Source organism: Emydura macquarii, unplaced genomic scaffold (assembly GCF_026122565.2).
Source record: "Emydura macquarii macquarii isolate MOO-44397 ecotype Brisbane River unplaced genomic scaffold, CSIRO-AGI_Emac_v2 contig_518, whole genome shotgun sequence".
Classification (NCBI taxonomy): domain Eukaryota; kingdom Metazoa; phylum Chordata; order Testudines; family Chelidae; genus Emydura; species Emydura macquarii.
The window spans coordinates 115,735-131,623 of NW_027130655.1; the positions used below are offsets into that span (position 1 = coordinate 115,735).

General features: G+C 41.7%; 1 protein-coding gene across 6 annotated transcripts in view; it reads left to right on the plus strand.

The window, feature by feature from the left end:
- Positions 1–15,889, plus strand: part of RASGRP3 (RAS guanyl releasing protein 3) — a 91,067-nt gene that overhangs the window by 70,751 nt on the left and 4,427 nt on the right. For 4 of the 6 annotated variants that reach the window (XM_067539096.1, XM_067539099.1, XM_067539095.1 and 1 more), the window contains 4 exons: positions 3,735–3,851; positions 6,579–6,626; positions 7,326–7,441; positions 10,724–10,871. In XM_067539096.1, coding sequence (XP_067395197.1) covers positions 3,735–3,851; positions 6,579–6,626; positions 7,326–7,441; positions 10,724–10,871 — 429 coding nt within the window. The remainder of the gene's footprint in view (positions 1–3,734; positions 3,852–6,578; positions 6,627–7,325; positions 7,442–10,723; positions 10,872–15,889) is intronic. The other 2 variants (XM_067539100.1, XM_067539101.1) reach the window with 2 other exon arrangements.

Genomic DNA, 15,889 nt, shown 5'->3' on the forward strand with positions numbered 1-15,889 from the left:
GAAGTTTTCAATGAAAGATGTAAAATGGGAATAGGCAGCAGAAGGAACAGCATTCTGCTGGTGTATCCTTTAAACTGGGCTCAAATTATATTTTAATATTAAGTCAAGACGTGTGTACACAATAGCTGAGCCACTGCCCAATCTTGTTTATATTGCCCTTTTCAAACCCTCTTTTCCCCTCAAGCCACACCCCCAAAATATGCCTAATAGAGACTCACTTAAAAAGTACGAGCTTCTTTGCTTGGGGTTCTCTTTATTTGCCTTCGGGTTCGAGCATTTAGGGTTCACTCAGTTTATTAAGTTAAAGCTGATTCTCTCACATCACTCCATGAGCTCGGATGTTAAGGAAAAACACCAAAAATCATGTAGGATGGCAATAATGGGGCAGGAGTTTTTTGGTTTGTTCATTATCTCCAAACCTCCGTCATCTCCATCAATAGTCACGTAGAAGTAAGATACCAAACTTGTAGGTCAATCCTGCAAAATGCTAAATGTCCCCAAGTTCTCTTGGACTTCCAAAACTGCCAGCTAGATGGGTTTTCCCCCCACAGACTATTAGTTTTCAGACCCTCTTGTGGGTCTGCAGGGGATTTTCCCTTCTGAGTGGCTCTCTTTCGCCATTACCCCATCTCCAAGGAAAGGGCAGCCAAGCGGACCTGCTGTGCATGCTGGGTGGCTGTCTAACCCCTCAGCGTGTGTTGCAAGCAGAGCTCTCTCCAAGCAGAAGTGGGAGCACTCCTGTGACCTGAGAGTTAGAACTGGTTGGGAAATTTTGATGAAATAATTTTTATGTCTGAAAAGCTAATTCATCAAAATCAAAACTCTTAGTGGTACTGTAACAGCGTCAATAAATCTTCATCATCAGGAAATTGTTTCTCAGGCCCAGGATGACATTTCTGGTCAAAATGAGAGACCCTCCCCAAATAACCAATAGCCTGTGGCGAGGGCACTCAATCGGTATGTGAGAAACCCCAGTTCAAGCCCCTGCTTTGACTGATTCAAGACAGAGACTTAAACCTGGGTCTTTCACTTTGCAGTTGAGTGCAATAACCACCAAGCTATTGACTATTCTGGGGGTGGGGAGGGTGTCTCTCTTCCACTTGACAAGGTTTCATCCTCATGCAGAACAGGAAAATTTTTCAAAATATCCAATTTTCCTGGGATGGGAAGAGCACCTCCCACTCAGCTCCACTGAGAGATGCTAAGTGCCTTCTATATGCTGAGGTCTGAGGAGTTGAGAGCTCTGCCCCTCACAAGACCATGCCCTGATGCAGCAATAGTCCCCAAACACTCTAACTTCACCCTGGTAAGCTCTGATGTTCTAGGGTTATTACTGAAGGGTTTTTTTGTTTTGTTTTGTTTTTGTTTTGTTTTTAAGGGAAGGGACATGACAAAAAGTGACCAGAGCAATAAGAATGCAATAATATCAGCTAGATCCTCCTTCGCTGTAGTTGTAGGTTTAGTGTGTTAATTTTAAAAGACTGTAATTCAGAAATGTGGAACTTGCAGCGGTGCAGCAAATTGTTGCTCTGAGACATGAACTCTAGCAAAGCAAGGCCCTTGCATGTCAGTTTTGGGATTTAAAAAAAACAGTTTGAGCACTATAGATCTGGAGAGTCAGTTTTCACATTATTTTCTCATTTCAATTGAGCCCTCTGGGCTTGTAGGCATAGAGATTTCTCTTTCCTAAGCTTGCCTCCATCATCTCGTTGTAGGAGTTATATACCTAGGTTTGCAGCTACAGAAACTACAAGAGCAGTGAGGGGGAATGTGTGCATGTCCCTCAATCCCTAACTGCCCTGGGCCAACGATATAACTAACCCACCTCAATGACACACCCAGGTCCTCTCTTCCTGCCAAACACAGCAGCATAGGCACCTACACCCCTTTTTCCTTTCTGTATAGCAGGATCTAAAAGCCTTTTATTAAATGTAGCTATATTGATAGCTAGTGTTTTGAATTTGTGTTTAAAAAGTAAGTTTTAAAGAATTTAACTTGCTCTGCCTCACGGCACATCAGCCAGTACCTTTCTATCAAGGAGGCTGACAACCTTTAAGACTCGAATTCAGTGCTTGCCAAACTCACGCAAGCGCCTTTTGAGCCTTTGGGCTCTTGATTTCTCTTCCATGTCTGGCTGAAGATTTCTTTCCTGATTGCCATCACCTCAGCCAGGTGTCTCGGAGTTGCAGGCACTAATAAACATGTCCACCTTACACCATTTTTCATAAGGATGGCCATTTTGAGGCCTCCCTTGAAATTAATAACCAAGGCTGTCTCCAATCTTTCACTCAAACAAATTCATCTTGTCTGTTTTCCTCCCAAAACCACATAGTCACTCAGGGTGAATCAGATTGTACTCTAGGTATCATCACGTGTAGAGTTGGGTGATGATTTTTTTTTTAATTCACCAAATAACGCAGCTTTGGTCAAGCCCAAGCTATTTCTGACATTGACACAAATTCATGAATATTTCTGGCAAAAATTTTTTTTGGAACTTAAGCGCTGTTCACAAAACAGGAGGGAGGGGTTGCCAAATTATAACTTTTAGCCCAGTGGTTAGGGCATTCACCTAGGAGGTTGTAAGTCCAAGTACCTGTTTCAATGACTATTTGATTAGTCACCACTACCAAACTCCCCTTCTGCTTTTGGTGCCAAGAAACTAAACAAAATTAGATGTTTTGGTGCGGGTCAAACAAAATGTTTCATTTGACCCAAAATGAAATTTTTGTCAATTTTTTTCATTTGTCAAAAATTTGCAGTTGTCGGCTTGGGTTAAACTGAATTTCCCCCCCCCCTCCAACTTTTCAGAACTGCCAATGAACAGAAAAATCATTTATTCACCCAACTCTAGTCACATCAGCTGTCAGCTACTGTTTAGACAAGAACATGTTATTTTGACAATCAAACAGGCTGAGAAATCCAAAGGTTTGTCCCTCTGTTCAAAGGCTGTCTAAATGGATTAGGCTGAGCCCACAGCCCTGTTATGACCTCACTAAAGTCCCTGTGACAGAAAGCCTTATGGCTTGTTCCACTAGGGCAGGAAGCTTCCCACCGTGCAGTCATAACATGCCTTCATCAGAAGTTGGTAGGACTCCTATGTGGAACCTCTGTCAATGCTTTCATAAACCACTGTTCCTTTGACAGTACACCAAGAGTAAATGTGAGATTCAGGAGGGCACTGCTTCAATCGCTGTTGAACTAGCAGGGCTCCTTGTCCCACCTCCTCAGGGAGGTCAATGCTAGTCTCCTCGTGGTGTGAGTCTGTGGAGGCAATGTCAGTAAGGAGAAAAGGAAGTTACTTACCTTGTGTAACTCCTGTTCTCTATTGTCTTGTCTCTACAGAGCCACACTGACCTTCCCTCCTCCCCTCTACTTTGGAGCCTGGTTACTGGTGAAGCACCTGAAGGTAGAAAGAAACCGGAGACAGTTAGCGGGGAAAGGCTATTCATGCATGAACCCTCAATTGTCACTGCTCCTGGAAGTTTGGTGGCTGCATGCCTAGGCGTAGGACTCCAACAGCATGGCTCCATGGAGACAATACTGTCTGAGAATTGGAGTTGCGTGAGGTAAGCAACTCCCATCTTCCCTGAGACCTTACTTGACCTCTTCCCAGACCAGGTTTTCACAGCCTTGCTGAGCTGATAGTTTGTCACTCTGGACTGCGGTGTTACTTTAGCAATGAACTTTGTTTTATCATTCAAATTTGAAAAATACTGTTTTCTAATTTCTGTCAGCAACCTACCTCCCCAACGACACCTAACAAGCCAGTAGAGCCACTGGAATGGGCATCTGGAGTGCTATCAAAGCCTGACCCAACCATCATTAACAAGCACATAAGAAAGCTAGTGGATGTAAGTATTTGAGAGATCATGTTACTCAAAGGGGACAGTGACTTTGCCTTTCCTGAGATTTCCAAGGGCAAGATGAATTTCAGTTTTATAGTAACTTGTGATCTTTATTCTTGCACTGTCAGACTTTAACTTTACTCTGAAAATCAAAGATCGGGTCAGCAACCAAATATCCTTATGCCAAAGAATAAACTTTCAAAAGAGTTTGAAGTCAGGCTTTCCTTTTTATGGGTTCTATTTGTAAAATGAGATCCAAATGTTAGTCCGAGCAACTCAAACTTCTTGACATACATATGACTGGGTAGTTAGAAACACAAGCACTCAGAAATGTGGGCACCAATTTTGCAGGCACCAATGTAACTGCAAGCTCTTCTGAAATCTTACCCCTAAATGCTAAGGTACCTTATATTTGTGCTGACTTGCTGGCAAACCTCACGATTCTTGGCACCAGCGTGTTAATGCAACTTTTTGGCAGCTTAAAAATCAGGCAAGTCAAGTTTAGGCTTCAAGACCAAAAGGGCAAAAATGATTTTTATTTTATTTTTTTTGTTCAGGATCTGACAAACGTAGTCTAAATTCCCTGCCCCTTGGTGAGCCCTCTTGAGAGAGAAGCCATGCCTAGTTTGGCAGCATTTGGTAGCCTGAGCAATCTATCTGAGCCATCAACCATGTTTCCAAACATCAGGACAACAATTGTCTACTATAAACCTCAACTCCCTTCTATTCTGGGCCACAGGGTCATGTGACTGTCTGGTCAATAGTTTTTTTATGGTTAACCAATCATTGGCTAAGATTAGCTCACATGATCCTGTGATATAAAACAATCATAAACCTGTGCTAATTGCTGCTGCAGCACAGCTAGGACCTGCTTTTGCTCCCATTGAAGTCAATGAGAGTTTTGCCATTTATTTAAATAGGAACAGGAGCAGGGCCTTTGAGTACAAAGATCTGGGCTGCATTAATCCTAGAGATGGGCTATAACTAGATCGTGGGTGGTTCAAATAAAATGGGAGCTGGATCTGAACAATCCTAGAGTTTTTTGTTTGTTTGTTTTTTTCTTTTTTGTTTTGGATTTGCAAAATAAAAGCCATAAGGCAATCTGTGGCCTATCTCTCATTTAAATTTAGGCTGTCATTGAGTGTCTGGAGCATATTGTGCATGCTGAAGGTAGCATAGTCAGTCTCTGATTCCCGTTTTAGAGGCTGATGTCAGACATGTGGGCATCATCAGGTTGAGAGTTGTGCTCTGGAGCTTACAGACCAAATTTGGAAGGGATGTGTAAAGTGGAACAAATGGTTCTGTCACTAATTTAGATTCCTTTAGAGCTACTTACACTTGCTCCTCTGAAGTGTAAAGGACTTCTAATGGGCTAACTAGAAGCCACAAGACATGCATTAAAGTAAGGAGGTTTCTATTTTACAGAGAGTGCCAGTTTGTTTTGATTTTTTTTTTTTTTTTTTTTTAAGGCCAGAAGACACTGTCAGATCAGCTAATCTGTCCTGTATAGCACAAGCTATTGAAGTTCACTCAGTTTACCACTCTAATGAGCCCAATTACTTGCATTAGTGTCTGAATGGCTTTCTGAAAGATATGCTTTAGTCAGTCTTGATTTGAAGACGTCAAGAGATGGAGAATCCACCACTTCCCTTGGTAGTTCGTTCCATGAGTATTCACCCTCATTGTTAAAAACACGTGCCTTATTTCTCATTTGAATTTGGCTTTAGCTTCCAGCCATTGGTTCTTGTTATGACCCTCTCCACTAAATCAAAGAGCCTTTTAGTACCTGGGATTTTCTCCCCGTAAAGACATTTATACACTGTAATCAAATCACCTGTCTTCTTTTTGATAAACTATATATTGAGCTCTTTAAGTCTGTCACTCAAGACATTTTTTCCAACCCTCAAATCATTTTGGTGGCTCCTTTCTGCACCCTTGCCAATTTTTCCACATCTTTTTTTACAGTGTGGATACCAGAACTGGATGTGCAGTATTCTTAATGTTGGTCTCACCAAGGCAGAATAGAGAAGGAAAAAATCCGTTATTCCCTTGCTCATCTCTCTAAGGATTGCATTAGCCCTTTTTGCCAAAGCATCACACTGGGAGCTCATCCTGAGTTGCTTGTCCACTATAACCCCTAAATCCTTCTCAGAGTCACTGCTTTCCAGGTTACAGTTTCCCATTCTGTACATATGGCCTGCATTCCTTGTTCCTAGACACGGAAATTTACATTTGGCTGTATTAAAACACATTTTTCTGGAATGAGATCATCTAGCCAAGCAATCTGGATTGTTCTGTATGACTGTACTGCCCTCATCAATATTTAACATTCCACCAATTTTGTATCATCTGCAAATTTTATCAGCAGTGATCTTATATTTACTGCCAGATTACTGATGGAAATATTGAATAGCATCAGGCTTGTGGGAGCCCTCCTAGTAACACTCCATTTGATGGTGATTGCCCATTGACAACTACTTTTTTAAATCTGTCAGTTATTGAGTTCCTAATCCCTTTAGTGTGTGCTCTGTTGATATTGTGTAATGCTAACTCTTTAATGAGAATATCATCAAGTATTAAGTCAAACGCCTTTAAAAAATGTAAGTATATTATATCCACATAGTTACCATTACCAACCACATTTTAACCTCATCAAAAAATGAAATCAAATGATTTGACAAAATCTATTTTTCCATAAAACTATTTTGACTTTGACATACACCTTTTCTCCAGTTTAAGGCATGTGACTTAGAGTTCCTTACACATCTGTGCAGTGGTTATGTAAGTAGCTACAAAGGAATTTAAAAATTAATGTGATGGGGGGAGGGTCTTGCTTACACTACCTTATGTAACCTTGTGAATTTGGGCCACTGTTTGTGTTTGCATTAGGTAGTATGTCATAAATGGAGTGTGTGTGTTTGAGTGCAGGGGGTCTGAATGTTAAGTATTTATAAATAAAGCAGATTTATGAAGTATTGTATCGGAGAGGAGGGGAACAGCTTTGGTCATAAACCTATAAAACAAATGAAAGCAAGAAAATCCATAATATTGAAAAGAAAGTGTTTTATGGGCGCATAGTGTTTTACCAAGGACACAACCAATGATGAAAAGGATTATGTTGTGTGGTGCAAGAGAAGAATGGTTTGACAGCATGTGTGAATAAAAATGAGTAGGATTATTGTATGTGTGGTGAGAGCACAGCAGGATGTACATTTGGTTACTATTTAGGGATGAGTTTTCTTTGAGGAATTGGCCTTTCACCCTAGTCTAACAGACATAAACATGAAAGTACAAGATGCTAATAACTGGCATTTGATGGAATTATCCAGTTCAGCAGTATCTGGTTAATAGGTTGGACATTTAATTTATGGAACTGCAAAATTGAAGAGCTGGTTTAGAGTCACAAATGTGCATTGACTGGCTTTTATTTTGCCATTGTGTTGTCAGTCAGACAGACAATAATTTCCTTCATTTTTTCAGTCTGTTTTTAGGAACTATGATCATGACCATGATGACTATATCTCTCAAGAAGACTTTGAAAGTATAGCTGCCAACTTTCCTTTCCTGGACTCCTTCTGTGTATTGGACAAAGACCAGTAAGTATTATTTTTCTTTGTTTTTTCTTTGTTTCGCTGGATTTTTAAGCTAAAGAACACAAAATGTTTCCCAGAGCTCCAAACTTCTAATATATCTGGATTCTCACCCAGCAACTTGAAAAGCAATGATGATTAATCTTTTACCTTTTAATTATTTATTTATTTAGCATTTATAGTGCAGGGGTTCCTACTGGCCCTCCAGTTCAGGTTCCATTGTGCTGCACCCTTATTTGACACTCCCTGTCCCAAACAGCTTAGAGTTAAAAAGATCAGATATATCAGATGGATGAAACAAAGAAGCGGGAGATGGGGATAACAAATAGTATTGGATGTGCAAAATTTTTAGCCAGTTGTGAGTGGTTATCATAATTATCTAAACTCAGTTTGGCAAATTACTCAAGCAGGTGACATTGATTAGCTCATTAAACCATTTAGAACATGTAAAAGAAGACTAGAAAATGATACTGAAAACATCAGAGTGGTGAGGTGTAAGGCTTCCCTGTAAAGCCCCTGAAAATATTAACATCTTGGTGAGGTGTAGATGTAACCCTCAATTCTGTAAAGCACTTCATGTGAGTTGTGCCATTGCTGGATCTGGACCTTGATATATGACTCTAAGGCCTCCATTTCGGTGATTAACCATGTGTTAGATGTGATGGGAGATATTTTTAAATGGAACGCTAGACACCCAGATCCCTAGGCAATGAGCACCCTACAAACAGATATCTTATAATGATCCGCCTTCATATGTAGTACCATGTACACTTCTTCATTTGCTTCCTCTTAAAGACGTAGCTAGGAGTGCAAAGATCTACAACAGAGATGGCCAGAATATCATTTGGAAAGTTTTTTTATTTGTTCATTTGTTTTTTCCTCTGATGAAATTTGCTTGGTCTGTTTGTCTGTTTTTGGCAGAGAAAAACTGCAACAATTTTGCAAAATGTCAGGACTTTTCAGAACTTTTTATTACTATCATCTATGTATCTGTGAAAAAATTGAAAAGCAACCTTCATGTAGTTAACAATGTCCAGCCAATCAGAACCAAACTCTAGAAGGCAGGCCTCATCCAGGTCCACAGCTACAGGCAAACATACATCGTGGCTTCGTGTGCTGCGACCATAGCCTCCTACCATGCCTGCATGCCATCTTCATTACTCTATGTAAGAGTAACCTGAACCTGTTGACTGAAACCAAGTTGTAGCCTTTTCTCCAGATCTTCCTGGGTAGCAGATCAGGGCCAGGACATCTCAGTTGCTCTAACTATCCCAGTAGAGCTTCTCATGAAACCCAATGATTCTACAAGCTAAGAGCCCGGGGCGGTGTTCTATGTTTGGGTGAGTTTAAGCTACTGGAGCAAATGGCCTGATTCTTTATATGAAAATTATACAAGCCATCTGCTTTGCACAGCTGCTTTAAAATATTTTCATTTGGTGAAAAAGAAGCCATGTCTCTCAGACTAAAGAACATACATGGGTCAGCCTGTGACTGTTGCATGCACACTCACATCAGAACAATCACCTTCCCTGTTCTGAAGGTCTGGTAACTGATATGTCCAGCCAGAACAACACTCTTGTTACACAAGAGAACCTTCCTAAATCACTGTGCACTGGTGTGGTATTGTAGGGAAACTAGGACATTGAAGTGACCTCATTGGGCTTTAGAGTGACACTTCAAGAAGATTAATGGAAGATGGCTTCTTTTTTTTTTTTTTTTTTTTTTTGCGGGGGGCACAGCGGAAGAGGTCAATATGAAGCATTTATTAAGGGGAAACAGGAATCATTGGAAGAAGGGTAAACCACTTTTTGGGCCGAACAAGTTTTGACAGTATCCTTGTAAGTATAAGTATATTAATTTGACTGATCTCAAAAGTAGTGCTAAATCAGTTGACATGAATATGATACAAATCCTTTAAAATAAGAGGAGAGAGAGCATTATCATAATGAGAGCTGTAGCGTCATTCTGGCACCTGAAATCCAGGACGGAACAGCGCTCTGGCACATCTCCTGGTGCATGGGGATGCAACACCACTCAAATTTGGCATGGCTGCTCCTCCAGCATGGACACAGGAGCAGCTGGCCAAATCTGAGTGGCATTGCAACAGTGAAAATGAAGCCCAAGGCTGCACAAATTTGGCCTGGCTCTCCCCCATCAAGACAAAGGAGCGAACTCCCGGGCCAACTTGAATGGTGGTGTGATCCCATGTGCTGGGTCATAACATTACTTAAATGTGGCCTGTGCCATGTGAGCGCAGGATAGACAGCGGGAGTGAGTGGAGCCATGGGGTGGCTGGAATCTGAAGAGCTGCACTAGCCTGGGACAGGAGCAAAACACTGTGGTAGGGGTGTACTGATGAGTGGCTGGAAGGGTCATGCGAGGAGCTGTGGGCAAGTTGTTGGTGGGATATGGAGTGAGTGGGGAGTGCTGAGGTGCTGAAGGGTGATGGGAGGAGGTGTTAGGGGTTGTAGCCAGTGGGACTGAGGGGTTGGGTGGCTTCTGTGAGTGGGATGTATGCCAGTCATGGAGCGGGGACTGTCAGGATAAGTGGGGGCTGGTGGAAAACCATTGCCAACCTGGTCTGACCAGCCATTTAAATTGGATTTATGGAGTAGCCCAAGCATAGCTCGAACACACCAGTGAACCTTGCCCTTATCTGAAGTTTGTAGAGACTATTAATGTTGTAAAACCAGTATTTTACATATGCTACCGATACGCTTTTTGACTAACGCCATGTGTGCTTTGGCTGTGCCTTGCTTCTTGGTTTATAGTTTGGTGTATAAAAGTTGAATTAAGTATGTCTTTTATTGATATGATATGTGTATTTATTACTAAGATGTGAAGTTTCATAATTGCTGTTGTGCAGAGCTTCAGTTAGATAAAATGGACTGGTAAAATGTTGGTTGGTTGTTGAATATAAGGATTTGTATCTTATAGTGATGTCACACACAAGATAGTCTCCAAAATGTATTTCACACATGAGAGAATTAGCAACTTGGGATCATTTCTGCAGGGCTTCTGCACCATTAAGTTTAGCAATACATTGCTGATCATGATATCACCAGGAAGAAAGTTGTGCCTCCTAGACCTTGAATTTAGTTTTAGCTCTTTAATGAGGGGCAACATTATCTCTTTAAAGCATTTGAGTAGAGGCTTTGTTTCTCTGTCAGTTCTTTTACATATTACTGTGTGTTCTGTACATGTGTATTCTATATGTTTTTAAACAGTTAAATCCAAAAATGTCCAAAGTGGTGACATTAATAGATTACCCTGAAATTCTTTTAACAGGGATGGTCTTATCAGCAAAGAAGAAATGATGGCCTACTTTCTGAGGGCTAAACCACAGCTACAGTGTAAAATGGGACCAGGTTTTATTCATAACTTTCATGAGATGACCTATCTTAAACCAACTTTTTGTGAGCACTGTGCAGGATTTGTAAGTATGTTTTTAGCACTCTTACACTTCACATATAGACTTAGTCAGGCTCAGGATATGATGTACTAACACCACTGTCAGGAGGTAGGCACTCTGTTCCCCTTTGGGGTTCGGATTGCCCGGGGGAGTGAGGCAGTATGGCCTAGCAACCAGAGCCAATAGGTGCCCCGGGGTTGGGACTATGAGCAAGCAGTCTATTGCTATGGAAAGGGTTGGTGCACCTCTGCAATCTGAGGCTCAGGTAGAGGATTACTCACCCCAAGGGGAATGGCAGGGAAGGATAAGGAGATGGGAGCCCGCCTGTCTCCACCACATCCCATCCCAGGGCCCTGTCCTTAACACCCTGGTCAGCAGGGATCCTACCTCAACGCGCTGACCGATCTCGGGCAGGAGATACCACTCGATCCATCTCCCTGGGCTACTTCCTACCATGCCTTCTGATGCTGTGGCCCAGGTCTTGTTTGGGCCTTCAGGTTCCCCAGCATCAGTAGGTCCCTGGACATCTGACTCTGGGTAGTTGGCTGTGGGTGGCTGGTCTGTTTGGATCTCCAGGGCCTCCAGTTCCCTCAGCTATGGGTTGTAGCAGCTCCCTGCTTGGAGCTTCCACCAAGCATGCTTCCTTCTCCGTGGTCAGCCGGAATGAGCTAGGCTGCTTCCTTTTGTACTGAGGCAGGAGTTGGAGCATGCCCAGCACGGTCTAAGGGGCGGGACTTCCTCACCTATAATGCAGGGTCAACTCTCTTGCCTCTAGTGTAGGGCCCGTCCGGAGCTGGCAGCCTGGTGCTGAACCAGCCCGCTGGGGAAACTGTTCCCTCCCTTGGGGAAATTCAAGCCACGTGTGAGGATCCTCTCTCCCCCCACGGTGGAACACCCTGCAGGTCTGGCTCCGGCCTCGCTGCAGGCGGCTGGAGTTCGCATGAAGAAGGCTGTGAGTGCCTCCCATAGAACTCTGAAGGGCCCAGCTGCCAGTCCCCTCCCGCCCAGGCCACTACCCCTCCCACCACCTCCCCATCAGCCCATCACTGAATGGGACCCAGACACTAGTAAGGGAGAGTAATGTCTTCAGCCGGCCCTGGCCTAATAACTCATTACAATGAGAAGCAGAAAAGTTTACTTGTATTTTGTCTCTGTGCTGTCCATTTTTCTTCCTCTGCCTTTTGGATGTTTGAGTTTTAAGACTTTCTCTTTGGGGAAAAAGAGGAGATGGCCAATGAAAGGAGGGACTGGAGATTCCTTGAGGAAGGAGGGAGAGAGTCCCTAAAGAGAGCTTATCTACCCGAGGAGCTAAACCAAATTAACTAAAGATGTGAACATAAAGTGTATTAGTTAAAGTGTATTAAACCCCTGTGTGGACACTCTCATTCAGAAATAAAAGTGGCCTTAGTAAAAGCTAAAGTGAACTAAGGCCATTTTACTTCTGAATGAGAGAATCCACCCAGGGTTTTAATGCACTTTAAATTTCACTTTTAATGCTTTTACTTTAAATTGGCATCTTTAGTTAATTCACTTTACCTTCTGGTCTCACCAATCCCAGAGAAAGAGGATGTGTGGAGCAGAGGATGTGGATGAAAAAGAAGCAGATCTTTTTCATTGAATTGCTCTTTGCACCATGACTCTGCTCAGTTTGAGAAGAATGCTAAAAAAAAAAAAAAAAAAAAAATTTCCAATAGATCAATGGCACTTTTAGCAACATATATAGAAGTATGAGAAATGATTTATCCAACATACAAAATGCCATCAATTAATGACTAAGTCTCATATTTTAAACAAATTATTCTTTACTGAAGCATTTCCTGAACTGTCAATAAACCAAATATTTTTGTGAAACCAGTAATAAACCTTTCACCAGTTCTGCGTCAAACAAGTCATAATAGAAGAATGAATCAGTAGGATTTAAATGGCACTTTTAAAATGAAAGTAAAATGCAATCTGAACTATTACACTGAATTGCCATTTTTCCCTTTGAACATCTATTGAGGGGGTATTATTTTTTCAACACATTATAACTGCTTTCTATATCACTCAGTGCCAAAAATCTGCTTTCCTTTAGGACCAGCATAATATCTGCCATTTGTTTCTCTTTCTTCTGGATCTTCCTTCTCTCTCTGTCTTTGTGATCCTCCTCTGTTCTTCCTTCTGCATTTTCTTCCCTGCATCAATTCTCACCTCCCCATGGGCTTCATTCGCACCTATTCCCATTCTAACTGCTAAAATGATCATCAATGGAATAGTTAATGTTGACATTGAAGAGTCCTCATGGGGATAGGAGAGATCACACTTCTTAGATCTATGATTTCAGGCTATCTGCAGTTGCAGGAAGACACATGTTTGACACCTATGAGCATTTAATGTTAACAGATCTGAAGTAAACTATGGGGGGCTTCCAGCTTTGTTTTAATTAAAAAACCTCATGGGAGAAGAAGCAATACATTTATCTTGTAGGCTGTTAAAGATCTGAAAACTGCTGAAAGCTGTGCATATAATGCACCTTTCTAATATGGAAGAGATGCGTTAGTCAAAAGTTATTGGGTTCAGTGGAGGAGTAACTGGATGAAATTCTATGGCTTGTGATATACAGAAGGTCTGACTAGCACTAGATGAACTAATTGTCCCTTCTGGCCTTAAAATCTGGTAATTAATCTCCTACAGTGAGACAATTGGACATTCCACAAAGCAAACCAGAAGAAAATGTTTATCACCTGGAGATGGTCCCAAAGTTCTTTGATCTGATTCCTTGCCTTTTTCGTTGATGTCTCTTTGGGAGTGGGTTTTTGGGGCCTGATTCTGAGATGTGCTGAGACTTCTGTAGCAGTCACACAGAGCATCTGTGGCAGAGCCGGAATTAAATCCAGATCTCCAATGTCTTAACCACAAGCCTGTCCTTCTCCAAAGCACTACATTTTTTTTACTCTTTGTCCTGTTCTGGAAAATTCAATACAGCTATATTTTTCACATTTCTGTTAAATCCAACCTAAGAATAAAACTGTATAAAAGGTGATACTCTGGGGGTCAAAGACATCCCTGATGTAAATCCAATGACTCTGTGCCAGGGTGAATTTGTCCCAGAGTATGTAATGAGAGCAAAAGAAATTGAACTTAAAAGCTCTTCATACATTAGTTCTGCATTTTAGTTCTGTTCATTCAGGGGTAGTGCTTAGTTCTGAACTGATGTGGTGATTCAAAGTCAAAATGATGTGCACTGATATTGCACAAGGCAGAATTGAAATGACAATTAAAGGTCAGTGTTAGCCAATAAAACATCTATTATTAAATACATGGGAATATTAAATGTCAAGCTAAAATCTCTTGGCATTTGACAATGCTGAACTGATATGGCTATTACAGGTCAAAGTCGTATCCAGTGTTGTTTTAATGCAGTGAAGACTGTTCAGACATTTCCACTTAACTCAGAGCTATCTCAAGTGAGCTCCCAGAAAATCTGTGTCAAACTTCTTCAAACTTGCAGGGGTAGAATTTGTAACTTGATCTCCATTGTGTAACCATCATAGTGATGTCAAATTAGAGGCTAAGAAAGGTATAATGTTGATGGGATAACTTAGTCAAAATGATATTAGGGAGTACTGGTTCCAAGATGAATAGAAACAAATAATGATCAAAAACTCATTTCTTGCTATGAAGAATCATAAATAGGTACCAGCAAAGGGGGCTGGCAAAGTCATGTAAAATAGTTAATCGTGTCGGTTCTGGTGTCACTTTCCAAACTTATACAAATGGGCTCCATTCTTATTACCTGTCCATGTAAATCAAATCTGTTGTGTTAAGTATAAGAGAGAACAAAGGGAAAGAAGAACTTTAACAGTATAGCAGTGGGTATAAATCATGGACTAAATTCACCACTCACCCTTATTCCTGCTGCTGTCCCCTGTTGTTCTTTTACCCACCTTCCTTCTATCTTGGTTGCTCTACTTCACTCCACCCCATTTTCTTTTCCAAATCCTTCTGTTTGGTGTGCATCCCTTCACCTAGCTTTCCTTTACATCCTTTCCCCTGCCTTTTGCACTCTCCTACTTCTCGCTTTTGTGTTTCCTTAATCCCCAGATTTTTCTATCCCATCTGCCCCTATGGGTTTTTTCCCACATGCACGCGCTCACACTTTTCTCTCCACATACCTGTTTTGGCTCTTTAAAATCCCCCCCCCCCCCCCACCACCACCACCACCACCACCACACACACACACACACTTTTTAAAAAAGTCTTTCAGCCCACCAAACTTTTTTTTTTTTTTTTGGTCCCATTTGTCAGAATGGTACTCCAGGCTCTTCATACTGAGTTGCAATGAAGTTGTGTTGCTCCCACACATCATTCTTTCTCCCCTGCACCCTCAATCACTCTCTGAAGAAGCTGCAGCAGCATCATCCAGGTTGCTGGGTAGTGAGACAGTGCTGTGCTGCTGATAGGATTGCATATGGTCCCAGATCCCTCCTCTCAAGCTAGGGCCTGGGACAATTGCCTCTAGTTGTCTACCCCGGAAGCAGCCCTTCTTGTAAATTCCTGTAACCTAAAAGATGTAGTGCACAGACAACCGCTTATTGGGATTTTCTACTGTCTAATGATCATACCTGTGTTACATTCAAACTAATTTCATTCAAAGTTAGCAAAGCACATGCTGCTTGTTAAGAGCCTAATACTACCTCTTTCACTTATACAAGCTGGCTCATCTGCTTCAGTGGGATTTCTGATGTGAGCATGGGAGGGAGGGTTGCAGGGTTGAGCCCCAGGGCCCATTTTCATGCCAGTTTTGAGATTTATCTTCAGCCATTTTTGGAAATGGCTAGAACTGTCTTTTACGGTGGGTGGGTTGGAGACTGCTATAGTAAATGAGAGCTGAATTTTGAATCTTAGTTATTTTATCCTGACATAGTTGGATGCCACATGCCATCCAAGTAGCCCAAGAATGGCTATGTTAGAAATACATGTCTAGATTACATTAAGCACTTCAAGTGTTACACAGATTCATTTAGGTAAACTGACAAGATGGCAATTTTTCACTCATTTCT